Here is a 16,718-nt window from a genome sequence, read left to right as displayed (position 1 = left end):
TTGTCTCGCAAAGTTTTGCGCGACGAATATAGTAATATTGGTAGCGCAAAGTCTAAAAAAATTATTTTTTTAAAAAAAAATTCCCGCATCACATTTTTGGTACCCACCAAAATTTTTAAATTTTTGTGCGACGAAAAATACATATTGGTCGCGCAAAGTCTAAAACAATTATATAAAAAAAAATCCCGCGTCCCATTTTTGGTACCTGCCCAAATTTTTGCGCGACGAAAAATATATATTGGTCGCTCAAAGTTTTGCGCGACGAAACATATTGGTCTCGCAAAGTTTTGCGCGACGAATATAGGAATATTGGTCGCGCAAAGTCTAAAAAAATTATTTTTAAAAAAAAAAATTCCCGCATCCCATTTTTGGTACCCGCCAAAATCTTTAAATTTTTGCCTGAGGAAAAATACATATTGGTCGCGCAAAGTCTAAAACAATTATATAAAAAAATTCCCGTGTCCCATTTTTGGTACCCGCCCAAATTTTGGCGCGACAAAAAATATTGGTCGCGCAAAGTCTAAAGTTTTTTTTTTTTAATTTTAAAAACCAGCGTCCCATTTTTGGTACTCGCCCAAATTTTTTGAATTTTGCACGACGAACTGTTGGTCGCGCAAACTTTTGAGAGACGAAAAATTAGTTCGTAGCACAATATTTATAAAAATAATTGTTATGAATAATAAAAAATAAAAATATTTTATTTTATGATTTAAAATATAATTAAGGTGAAAGCTACTTAATAAATGTATATACTATTCAATTTCTTAAGTGTTATATGTACAAAATAAATAAATTTAAAGCTACTTAATAAATAAATATATATATATACATACACACACACACACACACTTCAACGATCTAACCATAAGACTTGTTTGTATATACTTCAAGATCGTATACCCCAAAAATCAAAAAAAACAAACATTCAGAGATCTAGTAACGGGACAAAACTTTTCGATAGTTATAAATGAAAAATCACGATTTAACGGTTATTTTAACTCCGATTTTGATGATTTTTTTACAGCTATACTCCTTGACCCTATATGAATACAATGATTGAATTTGATCTTCAATTTAAAACATTTGCACTAGTGGATACCACAAAATCTTATGTTATACTTAACGAAAGTATAAATAAACTCTTAATTGTTAGTGAATATATTGTTTTGATGGCATATGCATTCTACGAAACTAGTTTCAACGATCCAACCGTCAAACTTGTTTTTTTTATACTTCGAGATCATATACGCCAAAAATCGAAAAAAATAAACATTCATAGATCAAGTAACGGGACAAAACTCTTCGACGGTTATAAATGAAAAATCATGATTTAACGGTTATTTTAACTCTGATTTTGATGATTTTTTACAGCTACACTCCTTAACCCTATATGAATATAATGACTGAATTTGATCTTCAATTTAAAATATTTACACTAGTGGATACCACAAAATCTTATGTTATATTTGACGAAAATATAAATAAACTCTTAATTGTTAGTGAATATATTGTTTTGATGGCATACACATTCTACGAAACTAGTTTCAACGATCCAACCGTCAAACTTGTTTCAACAATCCAACCGTCAAACTTGTTTGTTTATACTTCGAGATCATATACGCCAAAAATCGGAAAAAATAAACATTCATTGATCAAGTAACTGGACAAAACTTTTCGATGGTTATAAATGAAAAATCAAGATTTAATGGTTATTTTAACTCCGATTTTGATGAATTTTTACAGCTACACTCCTTGACCCTATATGAATACAATGACTGAATTTGATCTTCAATTTAAAATATTTACACTAGTGGATACCACAAAATCTTATGTTATATTTAGCGAAAGTATAAATAAACTCTTAATTGTTAGTGAATATATTGTTTTGATGGCATATGCATTCAAAAAAACTAGTTTCAACGATCCAACCATCAAACTTGTTTGTTTATACTTCGAGATCATATAGCCAGAAATCGGAAAAAATAAACATTCAGAGATCAAGTAAGGGGATAAAACTTTTCGGCGGTTATAATGAAAAATCAAGATTTAACGGTTATTTTAACTCCGATTTTGATGATTTTTTACTGCTACACTCCTTGACCCGATATGAATACAATGAAATAATTAGATCGTCAATTTAAAATATATATTTTCTAACAAAAACCCAATCCGAACAACAAGAATATATTTTTCTAATAAAAATCCGATCCGATCTAAAATAATAAATTTAAAGTTACTTAATAAATATATATACCGTTTAATTTCTTAAGTGTTATGCATACAAAATAAAAAACAAAAATAAATTGGTTTAGGTGACAAAATGTTTGATTACGTCATGGAAAAATTTTTAAAAAATATTTTTTTATTTTATTTATTTTTATAAGGACTTTGCGCGACGAAGTTTACTTTTCGTCGCGCAAAGTCACTTTGAGCGACGAATTATTTTTCGTCGCCCAAAGTCACTTCCCGTGAGCGACGAATTATTTTTCGTCGCCCAAAGTCACTTCCCGTGAGCGACGAATTATTTTTCGTCGCGCAAAATTTGGTCGCGCAAGACTTTGCGCGACGATGTATTGTCGTCGTGCAAAAGTTTGTCGCGCAAAGTGACTTTGGGCGACGGATTATTTTTCGTCGCGCAAACTTTGGTCGCTCAAGACTTTGAGCGACGAAGTTTCAACTTTCGTCGCGCAAAGTGACTTTGTGCGACGAATAGTTTTTCGTCGCGCAAAATTTGGTCGCGCAAGGGGTTTTTTTTACTAGTGATCTCTCATGTTTATCGAGAAATGAATGGTGCTGCTGACCAACTTGCTTCCCTCGGATTTTCTTCTTCTTTAGCTCTTCATATTTTTGAAGTTGCTATGATACCCTTGTGTATTTTATTAGAGTTATTTACACTAATATTCTTTGAAATTTTTTATATTTTTATAAAATCTCTTGAGACTCTTAGAAATTACATGAACACTCCTTGAGTTTTTTTTTTTTTTTTTTTCACAAAACCCCTTTACATTGATTTTTTTTTTTTGTCCAAAGTTTGATGATTTTATATAAATAAAAAAATTGAGTTATATACATTATAACACCCCCTTAGGCTTTTGGTTATTTCACAAAATCGCCTGAAGTTTTAGAAATTACACGAACACCCTCTGAGGTTTTAAATTGTTTCCACAAAACCCCTTTTCATTGATTTTTCATCCCAAGATCTATTATTTTATAAAATAAAAAAAATTATCCAAATGACTTAGCCTTTGAGATTTGATTGCACTTACATTTATTGAAGATAATTTTTTCATTTGCACACGCTTTAAAATGAAATCATCAAGTTTTGGACGGGCAATCAACGAAATGGGGTTTTGTGGATAGTTAGGGAGAGAAAATGGTTGGGTAAATGAGGGGAAAGGAGAGTATACGTTTAATGTCCAAAGAGCATCTCCAAATAGTAGTAGCAAATTAAAGTTAGTTGACCTATGTGACAATTTGAAAAGGTTTATTTACTACTTGAATAATTTTTGCTCCAACATACTCTTCAATTCAATTAATGCAATATCATGAAAAAGAATGAAAACATGTGAAAATATGTGCAAATTTTCTAGGTATTTATTATTTGAAAAGTAGGTTTTATTTTTCTGAAATAAAATTAAATCTTTTGAAGAGCCAAAGTCAACTTACTAGTCCTGAAGATAGAGAAAAATGTTGAAACTTTGATGGCTGGACTTGATCAGGTTGTTGGAGAGATTTTTTATGATGTGGCTCACCTATTTGAACATTCCAAAGTGATTAAAGAGACTATTGGAGATGGTCTAATATCCTCATAATGTGTAAAATGGGTTAATGGTACTATACTGTTAATAAAATAATAAATGAGCTTTTAATCTCATATATGTTTTTCACAGTCCCGTTCCCTGGTCCATGGGGACCAAGTAGTTTTTTGGTCAACTGTCCTATCCAAGGGTGAGCAGCTATAATTTCAATTTATAATATTTAATGTCGGTTTTTTGGCTAAATAATTTTAAATCAACCTGTATGTTTTCAACCTTAGGATGATAAAATATCTAAAAGTTAAGCAGGTGTGTCAAAATTTGTGTTTTCTTGTGTCCCCAATCCCAACTCACCTAAAAAGACTAAGTCTTATAAAGACCTCTATAAAACTCTTTTGATTATGAGGGATGTTCGAAATCGTGGAATGACGTCTCATTAACGTGAGGCAACTGAAACCGGAGCATATAGATCCAACCGATCAATAAACACTTGAACCGAACTCGTAACTTTCCCAAGTTGGACAAATTAGACTCAAACAAACTCTATAACCAACAAAGCTTAATTAGGAATTTTCTTTTGTTGTGAAATTGCGTGGAGGACAAAATCATGGCAATGGAATAAGTGGTAGATTATGGAAGTGATGGGGTATACAAGCAAAAAGTAAATTATTTTCATTTTTTACTTTCGCTGTGTGAGGTGGGCGCATAATCTACAATGTCCAATCCGACATACAGGTGAATAGAAATGTAATGACAATTAAAATATAATATAAACAAATTATGGTAATTAATAATCTATTTAAAGAACTTACTTTTACGAGTCGTAATTGGAATGAGCACTAGCCCTTGTGGTTTTGTGGAACTTCTCCAAATCATAACAAGCTAGAATTCTCATACCTAAAATAAATTAAATAATTAAGGGTTAATTACATAAAACCCCCAAACTATTGTATTGAATTCAAACTTTTAATGACTTTCATAGTGTTTAAAAGTCTGGAGGTATTCAATTTATACTTTTAAAGAGTATATAAAAGTCTAGTGGTATTCAATTGTGACTTTTTAAAAGTATTTAAAAATTTAGTGGTATTCAATTATGACTTTTAAAAAGTATTTAAAAGTTTGGTGGTATCCAAAAAGTGAATGACTTTTAAAAAGCTTATTAAATGAATGACTTTTCTATACTTTTAAGGCTAATTGTTAAGAGCAAAAGTCTTGCCAATTTACTAGTGACTTTTATTAACTCTATGAAAGTATTGAAGAATTTGCCATCTCTATGAAAGTCACTCACTTAAAAAAAGTCTTTATAAGTATGAATTGGATACACCCCCCAAAGGCACTTTTGATCCTAATTGCTTGACCTTGACCTGAAGAAAATTAAAGTCCCTCTTAAGTAAATGATAGAAGATCAGATAAATGGTACTTAAAAAATTTCCCTGACGATAAAAGTGATCGTCCACTACATTCTTTCTTTTAATCCCACTAAATATTTTTTGCCAAATTTTAATCCCCCTAAATTATATTCATCAAAGATACCATCAATTTTATTTGGTGTTTGACTAAGAACTCGTTTGGGAGTGATTTTGGATATGACAAAAAGCACTTCTATAGAGAATCACTTCTCTATATAATCATTTTAAGTGATTTTAAGTAATTTTATTGAGAAGTACATGGAAGTTGCTTTTCTCCAATATCACTTAAAATCACTTAAAGTATATAAAGAAGTACATAAAAAGTGCTTTTCTCCAAAAATAATTTTGACATATCCAAAATCACTGGCTCAAGTCCTCGTCCAAAGTAAATGGAAAGAAAAGATGTCACACAACTAACTACGTCATCTAATCCGACTGGGCCTATTGCCTATCTAAGTTCTAATCACTTCTGTTCTAATTGTATCAAGTGTGCCAAAATTAAATAAGACAATAAACAACAAAAGAGACAAGCTAGTGTCGTCGGTATCATGGATTGCGATTGGCTTGGAAAATAGATGATTATACAGCTATTGAGAGGTGGAAAAGTGACTCTAATAAGTCTGCTGGTAATTAACCCTTTCTTCAATTTGCTTGAGAATTCCAAGAATTTTCTGCCAAAAAGATTGGAGCTGCAACATCTCTCATGTTTATCGAGAAGTGAATGGTGCTGCTGAATAACTTGCTTCCCTTGGATTTTCTTCTTCTTTAGCTCTTCATATTTTTGAAGTTGCTATGATGCCCTTGTGTATTTTATTAGAGTTATTTACACTAATATTCTTTGAGATTTTTTATATTTTTATAAAATCTCTTGAGACTCTTAGAAATTACATGAACACTCCTTGAGGTTTTTTTTTTTTTTTTTTTTCACAAAACTCCTTTACATTGATTTTTTCGTCCAAAGTAGGGGTGGGCATCGGGACTGGAAAACCGGAACACCGAACCGAACCGGTGAAAAAAAAACGGGAAAAAAACCGGTTGACCAAAAAAGTCAACAAACCGGACCGGAACCGGACCGAACCGGTTCCAACCGGTTCTAGTTCCGGTTTTACATCTTTCAGCACCGAACCGGACCGGTCATATATTTTATATTTTATATTTTTACAAATTTTTAAAATCTAATGCCATATTTTAACTTTTATAATCACTAATTTTCCAAGTTCAACTTCAAAAAATTTCTAAATGTATGAATTGGATTATTTGTTCATTTTTAAGCTAAAAAAATAAGTTATTTATTATAATTTTTTTATAAAAAAAATAAAAAAATAATTTTTTTTTCAAAAAAAATTAAATTAATAATAAATTAATAATCCGGTTCAAAACCGAAACCGGTCAGAACCGGACCGGAACCGGTCAGAACCGAACCGGCCGGTTTTTGAAATTTTTTTTGCCTAAACCGAACCGAACCGGACCGGTTAAATAATACCGGTTTCGATTCCGGTTTGAGGTGTGAACCGGACCGAACCGGACCGCGCCCACCCCTAGTCCAAAGTTTGATGATTTTATATAAATAAAAAATTGAGTTATATACATTATAACACCCCCTTAGGCTTTTGGGTGTTTCACAAAACCGCCTGAAGTTTTAGAAATTACACGAACACCCTCTGAGGTTTTAAATTGTTTCCACAAAACCCCTTTTCATTGATTTTTCATCCCAAGATTGATTATTTTATAAAATAAAAAAAATTCTCCAAATGACTTAGCCTTTGAGAATTGATTGCACTTACATTTATTGAAGATAATTTTTTCATTTGCACACGCTTTAAAATGAAATCATCAAGTTTTGGACGAGTAATCAACGAAAAGGGGCTTTTTGAAAACAATTTAAACCCTTAGGGAGTGTTCATGTAATTACCAAAACCTCAAGGAGTTTTGTAAAAAAAAGTTGAAAACTTGAGGGGTGTTAGTTTAAATAACTTTAAAAAAATTTCTCCAAATGATAAAATATTAGCCTTTGATATTAGAAGATTACACAGACATTTATTGAGGTTAATTTTTTCATTTGCAAAGTTAGCCTAAATGAAAAATCAATGAAAAGGGATTCTTTTTAAACAAATTAAAATTTCAGGTAGTGTTCGTGTAGGTTTTGAAATCTCAAGGAATTTTGGTGAAAACATTAAAGACCTCAAAAAGGACTGTTAGCGTAAATAATTGATAATCTACTTAAAAGAAGGCTTTAAAGAAGTCACTTTGATGAAACATACTTAATTGGAATGACCACTAGTGCTTCTTTATGGTTATGGAATTTAAACTCCAAATCATAACCAGCTAGAATCCTCAAACCTAAGGCCACTTTTCTTTACTTTTTTGTTTTTTTAGTTGATACAAGCGATAATAAAGAATTGGGATATTATGTTTTTAACCACCTGAGCTACAAGCTCCTTGCATATAAGACAATTTTTTTTACTTTTGATAAAGCGATATTCTAAACTACTCCAATGTGCGAAGAGCATGATCAAACTCTAGTGCAAGAGGGAGGGCATATTATCTTAGCCAACTTGCCTAACCCATATATAGTCTCTTCATATGACATATCGGTGAATATAATTGTAATGACAATAAAAATATGGGTTGATTGCAAGTGGTTGACCTTGACATGAAGAAAGTAGTGGATATAGTCTAAAAGATCGAACACAACACGATACGACCTATAAGGTCGAGATCAGGCATGCCGTACGCAACATGCCGTATGCCAGAGTCGACCGGGGGTAAAGTGCTTCAATTTGTCGCAGGCTTTGAATCAAAGACGTCTTGTCCCCTCTTTAGACTGTCATGTGGTCTACAATTATAGTGGGCTTGGATAATTTTTTTAGTCTTAAAAGTGATATTTTGCTGGGGGACGAGTTTTTCTATTCCAAGTCGCTCAAAAGCGACAGCGATCAGAGGCGCGCTCCAGAGCCATCCACGTGTCCTGTGGAATTTCCAAGAATATTCGAATACAAGTCTTCTCGTCTTCATTAAATCCCACCTAACACATTAATAAACCAATAAACAATCTCACCTAGCGTTGTTATTCTATGCAGATCCTTTCTTTTGCCTATAAAGAGCGGTAGGGCACACACCTGAAATAACCTATAGCAAACAAAGTAAGATGGCTACAGACTTGATCAAGGTTGAAATCATTCAGAGGCAAACAGTCAAACCATCATCCCCAACTCCTCATCCCTTGAGAACCCTACAGCTCTCTGTTTTCGATCAGATGATTCCTAGTGAAGATTACCCCCCAACGCTTTTCTTCTATGCCACCAACAATAATGTTACTGGTTCAGGACGTGGTGCTCCTTCTACAGACATGGCGGACATGAGGATGAAGGAGAGAGATTATTGTCAGCATCTAATTCAGTCATTTGCCAAAACGCTCACTCACTTCTACCCGTTAGCAGGAAGATTGAGTAAAGGCCATGACGTGATCCAATGCACTGATGATGGAGCTGAGTTCGTGACTGCCCGAGTCAAATGTTCCTTATCGCAGATTTTTGAACACCCAGATCCCGAGATGCTAACAGGGCTCGTCCCAGCAATTGGTCAACCTGATGGTGATGGTGATGGTGATGGTGATGATGATGCCACGAGGCTCCCGTTGCTTGCTGTGCAATTCAACTTGTTCGAGTGTGGAGGAATGGCAATAGGGTTGAAAATGTCACATAAGATTGTTGATGGCACCACATGTGGCGCCTTCATCAGTTGCTGGGCCAAAACAGCCCTTGATGATGGTGACAATGATCAGGTGCCCTCCGTGATCCCAAAATTTGATGCTGCGTCTTATTTTCCACCACTAGATTTCTCAAACTCATCACAGCTATCATCAGCCAAGCTGGTGGGCATCAGTAAACACAAGTACATAACAAAGAGATTTGTGTTTGATGCCTCAAAAATTGCCACCCTCCAATCATATTTGGCCAGCCCTTCATCAGCTCATGCGCCGACACGTGTCCTTGCAGTTTTAGCACTCATTTGGAAATGTGCAATGGAAGCATCATCCAAATCATCAAACATAGCACTGGGGTCAAGACCGTCTTCATTAAGACTAACTATGGACTTGCGTAGAAGGTTTGAGCCACCCTTGCCACAAAACTTGGCTGGGAACGTTGTTAGTAATTTAATAGTCATCGCTACAGCATCGTTAATAAAAGGTCAAGAAGAGAGTGATGATGAGACGATAGATCTAAAAGACTTGGTTGCCAAACTCAGGAAAGGGTTTGAGCAACAGAAAGAAACTTATTCTACAAAACAACCATTTGATTCTAATAAGGCATGGCAAAGAGTTCAAGAATATAGAAAGTTGAGAAGGAATGTTGACATGGACCATTTAAGCTGTGCAAGTTGGTGCAGGTTTGCTTTTTATGAAGCTGATTTCGGATGGGGAAAACCGGCATGGGTGAGCATTCCTAGTATTCCACTTAAGGATGCGGTTATTTTGATTGATAAAAGAGATGGCAAGGGAATAGAAGCATTATTGACTGTGAGTGAAGAAATCATGGAGCATTTTGAAAGCAACCCGGAGCTGCTTAAATATGCTTCTGTAAATCCAAGGGTCATGTAGCACTACGTGGAAAAAGTAATAAATTTGAATTCTGTTGTGAGAATAATCACTTTCAATTCTGTTTGTGAATAATCTTATGGTCCTAAGTATTAGTTTAGTTTAATTAGTATTGTTGTAATGTGAGAATAATCATTTTCACTGTGATGTGAAAATAAATAAATAAATAAATAAAATCTCCTCCTCTACCTTTGCCTTCCCCAAGACCGAAACCCTATCTCCAGAAACCCTATCTCCTTTATTCTATTCCTCCGATTTTATTATTGCCACTATGCTCCCTCATCTTCACCATCCTCCCTAATCACAGCATCCCCACCATATGGAAGCCCACACCCCATCGATTTGCTCCAACCCAAACCAACGCCAGCCCTTACACCTTGCAACTGTCTCATCTTCACCATCCTCCCTAATCACAGCATCCCCACCATATGGAAGCCCACACCCCATCGATTTGCTCCAACCCAAACCAACGCCAGCCCTTACACCTTGCAACTGCTGTGATCTCTCTCCCCTCGAAACCCCAATATGACAAGAAATTATAGAATGATACCGTACTACCACATCAGCCGGTGATACTCCCACTCAAAATTTGACATGTGTACAATATTTTAAAGAAAAATCTAAAATTTATGCAGCTGGATTTAAAATCCCCTTTTCAATTTAAATTTAATTTAACAAAAATCGAAATATCTGAAATAATAATATATAAAAAATTCCTCAGCAACATCAACCTCTTCTTTGAACTTGCGACAAAGCCCCTACCCCACCCCCACCTTTCTGCCATGGCTGCTGCTGGTCTTTTTTTTCATGTCTTTGTGTCTTTCTCTACTTCCCTCCCTCTTCCTCCCTCCTCTCTATTACGGGTAGGGTTCAAGGAATTTAGATTGAAACTTTCTTGGAGGTGAGTTTATGGTCTTTGAGCAATCCAAGCTTTCAAAATATATCAAGAGCAAATTCATTTGCCATGGGTTGTCATCTTATTCACAAAGAAACCTTATTTACCTAGTGAACGTAAGGGGTTTGTTAGTTGAGTAAACATGATCGTTGTTAGAGTAAATTGACAAAGAAACCTTCTTTACCAATCCAATGATACCTTTTACACTACGAACGACAAAGTATTTCGTGAGGTAAATCATCTTGTTCCTTAGGTAAATTACTCAATGAACGGGGTATTTTACTCCGTGAACGTAAATGGTTCATTCATTGAGTAAACGTGATCGTTCCTAGAGTAAATTGACAAAGAAACCTTCTTTACCAATCCAACGATACCTTTTACACTACGAAAGACAAACAGTCATTCGTGAGGTAAATCTCCTCGTTCTTTAGGTAAATTACTCAAGGAACAGGGTATTCAACTATGAGAACGTAAGGGGTTCATTGGTTGAGTAAAAAGTGATAGTTCTTGGAGTAAATTGACAAAGACAACTTCTTTACCAATCCAACAATATCTTTTACTCATCGAACTAACACCTTACATTCGGAGTAAAATATCCCTCACGTTGCGCAATTTACCTAAGAAACGAGCCAATTTACCTCACAGACGACTTGTATAATGAGAATTGTAAGTAGTGTGCTAAGGTTGGTTTAGCTTAAAATTTTGAGAATTGTAAGTAGCTCAATTTGATAATTATGAGAAATTTTTAAAAACTATGGAGCAAATAAAACTTACTAAAACTAGTATACTTTCCTTTGAAAATTTGTAAATTAATATATGTATCAAGGAACACAAGGAGAGAGGAAACTCTCACAGAGGAGAGAGATTACTCTAGCATTAGAGTCGACCGCTTCTTTAAACATCCACATTATCGGTAATTGCATATATGGGTCAAAAATTGCTTTGAACATACACATTATCGGTGATTGCATACAAGGGGTCAAAAATTGCATAAACTGTATGCAATTGCACAAATGTTATAGCAATGTTAATAATAATAATGGTATTCATATCCTAGAGCTAAGAAAGCACCAGCTCTGAGTTTCAGAGAGTAAGAGTAGGCAAAAGGTTTGTCACCAAGCGCTTGGAAGCTCCTACAAATCTTTTGGATTTGTGTCACAGTTCCAATGCATATCCAAGTCATACTTCCCTTGATACTACCAATTTCTGAAAATTGACACAAGCCAAATTTTTTTTATATAAAACAAATCGTAAGTCACCTTTATCAAAACCAATTTAATCCTAAAAACTAATATTTAAAATCATCAATTTAGCAGTACAACAGTACGTAGATGTTGCTATTAGTTTTTACCTGCAACTTCGGCAATTGAGGAGTAAAGTGAAGGACATGACTGCAGCAACAACGGAGAGCCACCACAACTGAAAGTTTGGAATATTAGAGAAGATAATTTGCCATGCCAAAAGCCATCATATAAGGGTTGCTGTTTACATGGCATGGTGTTGTGCCACCATTCTTGTAGAAACAGTTAGACCTCTTTATTTCCCTATTTAATCACAATCTACATCCAAAAGAAAAGAAGAAAAAAAAAACCATTAGCCAAAAGCATAATTTAAATCACTGAATTACATACAATCAAACACCATCACCAAGTTCTTACCCAGGTTTAAACACTCACACTTACCCATGGCCAATAGCAACTCCAAAAAGGTTCAAGTACTGAACAAACCTATGAATTTTAGCCTTGAACCCACCTGAAAAAAAAAAAAAAATTAAAATTAGCATAAGAAAGGTTGAGCTTTAAAGCTTTGGAAAAGACTCAAACTTTTTTCAGATGGACCAAAAGTTAAAATATTAGCATAGAATTTGAATTTGAATTTCAAACAGAGGTGCAGAGAGAATGGTGTTGGAATGGTGTACCTGGGTGGGTGTTGCGAGGAAGCTTGTGATCGGAGGGGCGTTGGCGGGCTGTGAAACGACGCCGTTCCTGAACAAGAACCTAGGGCTTAAATTCGCCATCGATTTCGTTGCAGGTAAACCTGAGATGGTTGCTATCAGCAGTCAGCGGTGGTTGAGGTCACACCTATTCATTTATCAGAAAAGTGGGAGGAGGCGACGCCAGTGTGACTCACGCGTCGTGTGAATGTGGATTTTTATCCTTTCCTCAATCACATGTGGCTCACATGAGGTGAAATAAGAAAGGGCTGAGTGCGGGCCGATCAAGGGCATTGATGTAGCAGATAAGAAGAACAACCACGATGTGGACAGTGGTCACTGGTCACCACCAACTTCAACGATTTTATATTTCCGTTGTGCTAGGCTTCATTGTAGGATTTTGGGGAGTTTTGTTCTGAAACTGAAATGGGTCGGATGGGTCGGACCATATCGAACTGGGCAGAACCCAATAATTTTATATTACAAAGGTTGGGCCAGACTCGACCCAGTTTTGGCCCAAAATTGCACAAAAAACTTATCTTTTGAGAATTGGAGGAGAGCTGAAAATGGCGAAGAAAGGAAGCTCAAAGTTGAATGTTGCTATTATTCATCCTGATTTGGGCATAGTTAATTTCTACTTCTTTTTTTTTTGGTTATTGTACACAAGGTGATGCAAATGCGGTATACCTAGATCACACTTGCTCTACTACTCTCTATTCTCTGAGTGGACTCAACTTACAACTACTAATTATTAAGCCCAACAATGACTGTCTACCCTCTCTTTTGATTATATTTTTTTTTGGTCGAAACCCTCTCTTTGCAGTCCTGATCTCTTGGACTACAGGTGTCCAAGAGATTTGTGGTCACTCACCGTTGTATTAAATTTAACGGTTCACTCACTCTTGCACTCCTTTTAAGAAACTTTTTTGAACCATTAGATTAATATTCAACGGTGGGTGATCACAATCTCTTGGACTCCTGTGGTCCAAGAGATCGGGACTGTACAACTTTGTTATTTATTATTTATTTTAATTTAAATTGTAAAATTTTAAAAAAATTGGTCATATGTCAAGCATGTGAGGTTGTGACAGATTGGATGGAATTCGAAAAATTTAACGACAGTGACGGAATTAGATATTTATAATGAATTTGAGAAATAAATTGGCAGACAAAATAATTCAAGGAATAGTTGAATTAGTGTACATGATAATTCAGGGGATAACACGATTGAAAATCCATATTTTGTTGCTTAGATACGTTGAAAAGAGGTTCCAACTAATGTTGCGAAATTGTAGACCACATTAAGTCTAAAGAGGGGTCCTCGATGAGAGCATCAGACCTCCTCTTATTTCAAAGCCTGCGAAGACTCCAAGCACTTGACCGCAGTGGAAGGCAACCACTACATTCAAAAAACTTGGAAGATTGTCGTAGGTTAATTAAAGAAGATAATTGCATTGTCCTCCTTTGAAATTAATTCATTTCACTCAAATATTTGCTTCCATAAGCATTTGCACAGACCTGGACAGCCAGATCTGTAGCTGATCAGTTGTATTTGTTGCTTGTTTTGGTTTCACAAGTATGTGCTGCATTAAATTTTGACTACCCATTTTTGTATTCATTTGATATAGTATTCATGACTTTGGACAGCCAAAATCCGTCTTTATTGTTGCTTGCAAAAGGTAGCGTGAAAGAAACTGCATCAAAAAAGAAGATATAATTATAAGGACAAACTGTGCCGTATTACATTAGGAACGCAAAAAAGAAACGCAAATAATAAATAATAAATAAAAAGTACAATAATAGCCTCAAAGGCTTTCTCTTTATCATGTTGATGCGCACTGTTATCATCACATAGAGCCTATCTTGTACATTGTATATGAATCGAAAATACGCATATCTCCATCTCTTGTTAATAATTAAAGAACCACACACTCCCCAAAATCCCACTATGAACCCTAGCACAATAGAAGAAATATAAAACCACGGAAGTTGATGAAGCCCATTGCCCATGCCTTTGTTGTTCCTCTTGTTATCTTCATCAATGCCTTTATTTGGTCGATCACACTTATTTGGAAGTGGTGCACCACAAAGTTTTGGATTCCCCTCAAAGGCAGAAGCGTTGAAGCTTTGGAGCTGAGTGCTTGTTGGTATTGGTCCTTGGAGATTATTGTATGAGACATTAAATTCTTTCAAGAAAGTAAGGCTCGCCAATGATGATGGGATTATTCCAGACAAGTGATTCATGGAGAGGTTCAAAACCTCTAAATTTTTTAGGTTAGATATTTGGTCTGGAATGATGCCGGATAAGTTGTTGGCGTGAAGAACCAACCCATGGAGAAGCTGCAATTGGCTGACCTCAATAGGTATGTCACCAACAATGTTATTGTTAGATAAGTCTATTGTTGCTGGGTAGGAAGAAATTTTGGATGACAAATAATAATTTGGGTTTCTGACGACTGGGCCAAAATAGAAAGGCAATTCATATTCATAACTAGTGTTGTCCACTTGAGATGTAATATTAGGTTCATATACCAACCTTGGTAGTCTACAAAGTTGCTTTGGAAATTCACCTGAAAATCGGTTTTCTGACAAGTTGATGTAAAACAGTCTAGGAAGAGTCCCCAACCAACTTGGAATTGGCCCTGTTATTTCATTACCACTTAGAAGCAAAATCTCTAGATTATGGAGCTCTGATAACCACACAGGTAGTTGACCAGTGAGGCGACTTTCAACCAAACACAATACCCGAAGATTTTGAAATCCGTCAAAATCAACCATGTCATCATCAGCTGGCATTTCCTCACCTTTAAAGGAACCACTAAGCATGAGTGCATGAAGATTTTTGCAACTCATCAGTATCTTCATTGCCCCCGTGAGATTGGTGAATTGGTTGAAACCAAGCGAAAGGAAGGACAAGGATTTCAGTGAAAGAATCTGAGCTTGTATTTGTCCCACTAGATTATTTCCAGTCAATCGAATGGCTTTTAGGGACCTACAAGAGTAAAGGCTTACGGGAAACGTACCAGTGAAGTTGTTAACTCTTAGGTCAAGTTTTGCAAGTTGGTTAAGTCTGGAGAAATCAAGAATGGAGATATCTCCTTCCAAGTTGTTCGATCCCAAACGTAGTTCTACAAGGTTTGTGCAATTCATCAAAGATGGGGGCAAAGCACCTTCTAAATTGTTGAAATCAAGGGTCACAAACTTCAACTTGGAAAGCTTCCCTAAATTGAGAGGAAGCTTGCCGCTCAATTGATTAATGTAGAGATCAAGGATTGCAAGGTTGGTGAGGTTGACAATTTTGTCACTAATTTCTCCATGTAGTGAATTGAGAGGTAATGAAATTTCTTCAAGTTTGGTAGCATTATAAATATCTTCTGGAAATAATCCTGAGAGGTTATTGTGACCTGCACGAAAAACCTGCAGTTCGGAACACTTCCCCAGTCCAGGAGCAAGGTTGCCATTGAATTGATTGGAAGAAAAATCCAATAGCCTAAGGAAGGGAGAAGAATGGAGACAAATAGAGGATGGGGCATACCCTGTGAAGGTATTGTTGCTGACATTGAAACTAGTCAAGTTGCTTGCTTGTTGGAAGAATGAAGATGGAATTGCACCAAAGAAGTGATTGCTGGACAAATCAACTGTCCGGATATTGCTGGATGGTAGAGAAAGTGGTAGCTCTCCAGAAAGACGGTTATAGCTCAAATCAAGGATCTCAAGTCGATTCAAAGACAAGAAGAAGTGAGTTTCAAGTGAACCATATAGTGAATTGTGGGAAAGGTTCAAGTGGGTGAGATGTGTGAGATTTCCAAGTTTAGAAGGAGAGAGACCTCCTTTGAGCCCTTTGGAAGGCAAGAGCAAATGGGTGACCCAACCATCTTGATTACAAGTGATGCCCTTCCAATGACAGCAATCCATGGATGTCCAATTTAAAAGAGGAGAAGATAGAGTGGAGGCAAGGGACAGGAGGGAGCTGCGTTCAGTGTGTTTGCATGCAAGAATATTTGTAGATATAATGTAGGAGAATAAGAGGAAGAGAAGGAAGCCCTGAGCCATTAGGTTATAAGGCTGCACTAGCATGTTGCTTTGTGTATGTGTCTTGCTCACTTGTTTAAGTGTGTGTATGTATATA

At 35.7% G+C, this 16,718-nt stretch overlaps 2 protein-coding genes and 1 long non-coding RNA gene across 4 annotated transcripts; 1 reads left to right on the top strand and 2 right to left on the bottom strand.

Annotated features, from left to right (window-relative positions):
* Positions 1 to 8,312: 8,312 nt before the first annotated feature.
* LOC117626189 (BAHD acyltransferase At5g47980-like) lies at positions 8,313 to 9,768 on the top strand. Its single transcript, XM_034357843.1, has one exon. The coding sequence runs from the start codon at positions 8,313 to 8,315 to the stop codon at positions 9,762 to 9,764; it is 1,452 nt and encodes a 483-aa protein (XP_034213734.1). The 3' UTR covers positions 9,765 to 9,768.
* A 1,878-nt stretch (positions 9,769 to 11,646) lies between these two features.
* Positions 11,647 to 12,923, bottom strand: LOC117626190. 2 transcript variants are annotated; one of them, XR_004585510.1, is made up of 4 exons: positions 12,575 to 12,923; positions 12,315 to 12,408; positions 12,008 to 12,215; positions 11,647 to 11,862 (listed from the first exon to the last, which is right to left on the bottom strand). It is a non-coding gene; the product is annotated as an uncharacterized LOC117626190 (long non-coding RNA). The 2 variants fall into 2 exon arrangements; XR_004585511.1 differs by having other exon boundaries at positions 12,339 to 12,408.
* A 1,326-nt stretch (positions 12,924 to 14,249) lies between these two features.
* Positions 14,250 to 16,642, bottom strand: LOC117625314 (receptor-like protein 2). The gene is made up of 2 exons (XM_034356895.1): positions 14,385 to 16,642; positions 14,250 to 14,283 (listed from the first exon to the last, which is right to left on the bottom strand). The coding sequence occupies exons 1-2, from the start codon at positions 16,640 to 16,642 to the stop codon at positions 14,250 to 14,252; spliced, it is 2,292 nt and encodes a 763-aa protein (XP_034212786.1).
* Positions 16,643 to 16,718: the final 76 nt, after the last annotated feature.

Source organism: Prunus dulcis, chromosome 4, assembly GCF_902201215.1.
Source record: "Prunus dulcis chromosome 4, ALMONDv2, whole genome shotgun sequence".
Classification (NCBI taxonomy): domain Eukaryota; kingdom Viridiplantae; phylum Streptophyta; class Magnoliopsida; order Rosales; family Rosaceae; genus Prunus; species Prunus dulcis.
Note: the sequence above shows the minus strand (reverse complement) of the source record. Positions and strands in the feature narration are given on the sequence as shown.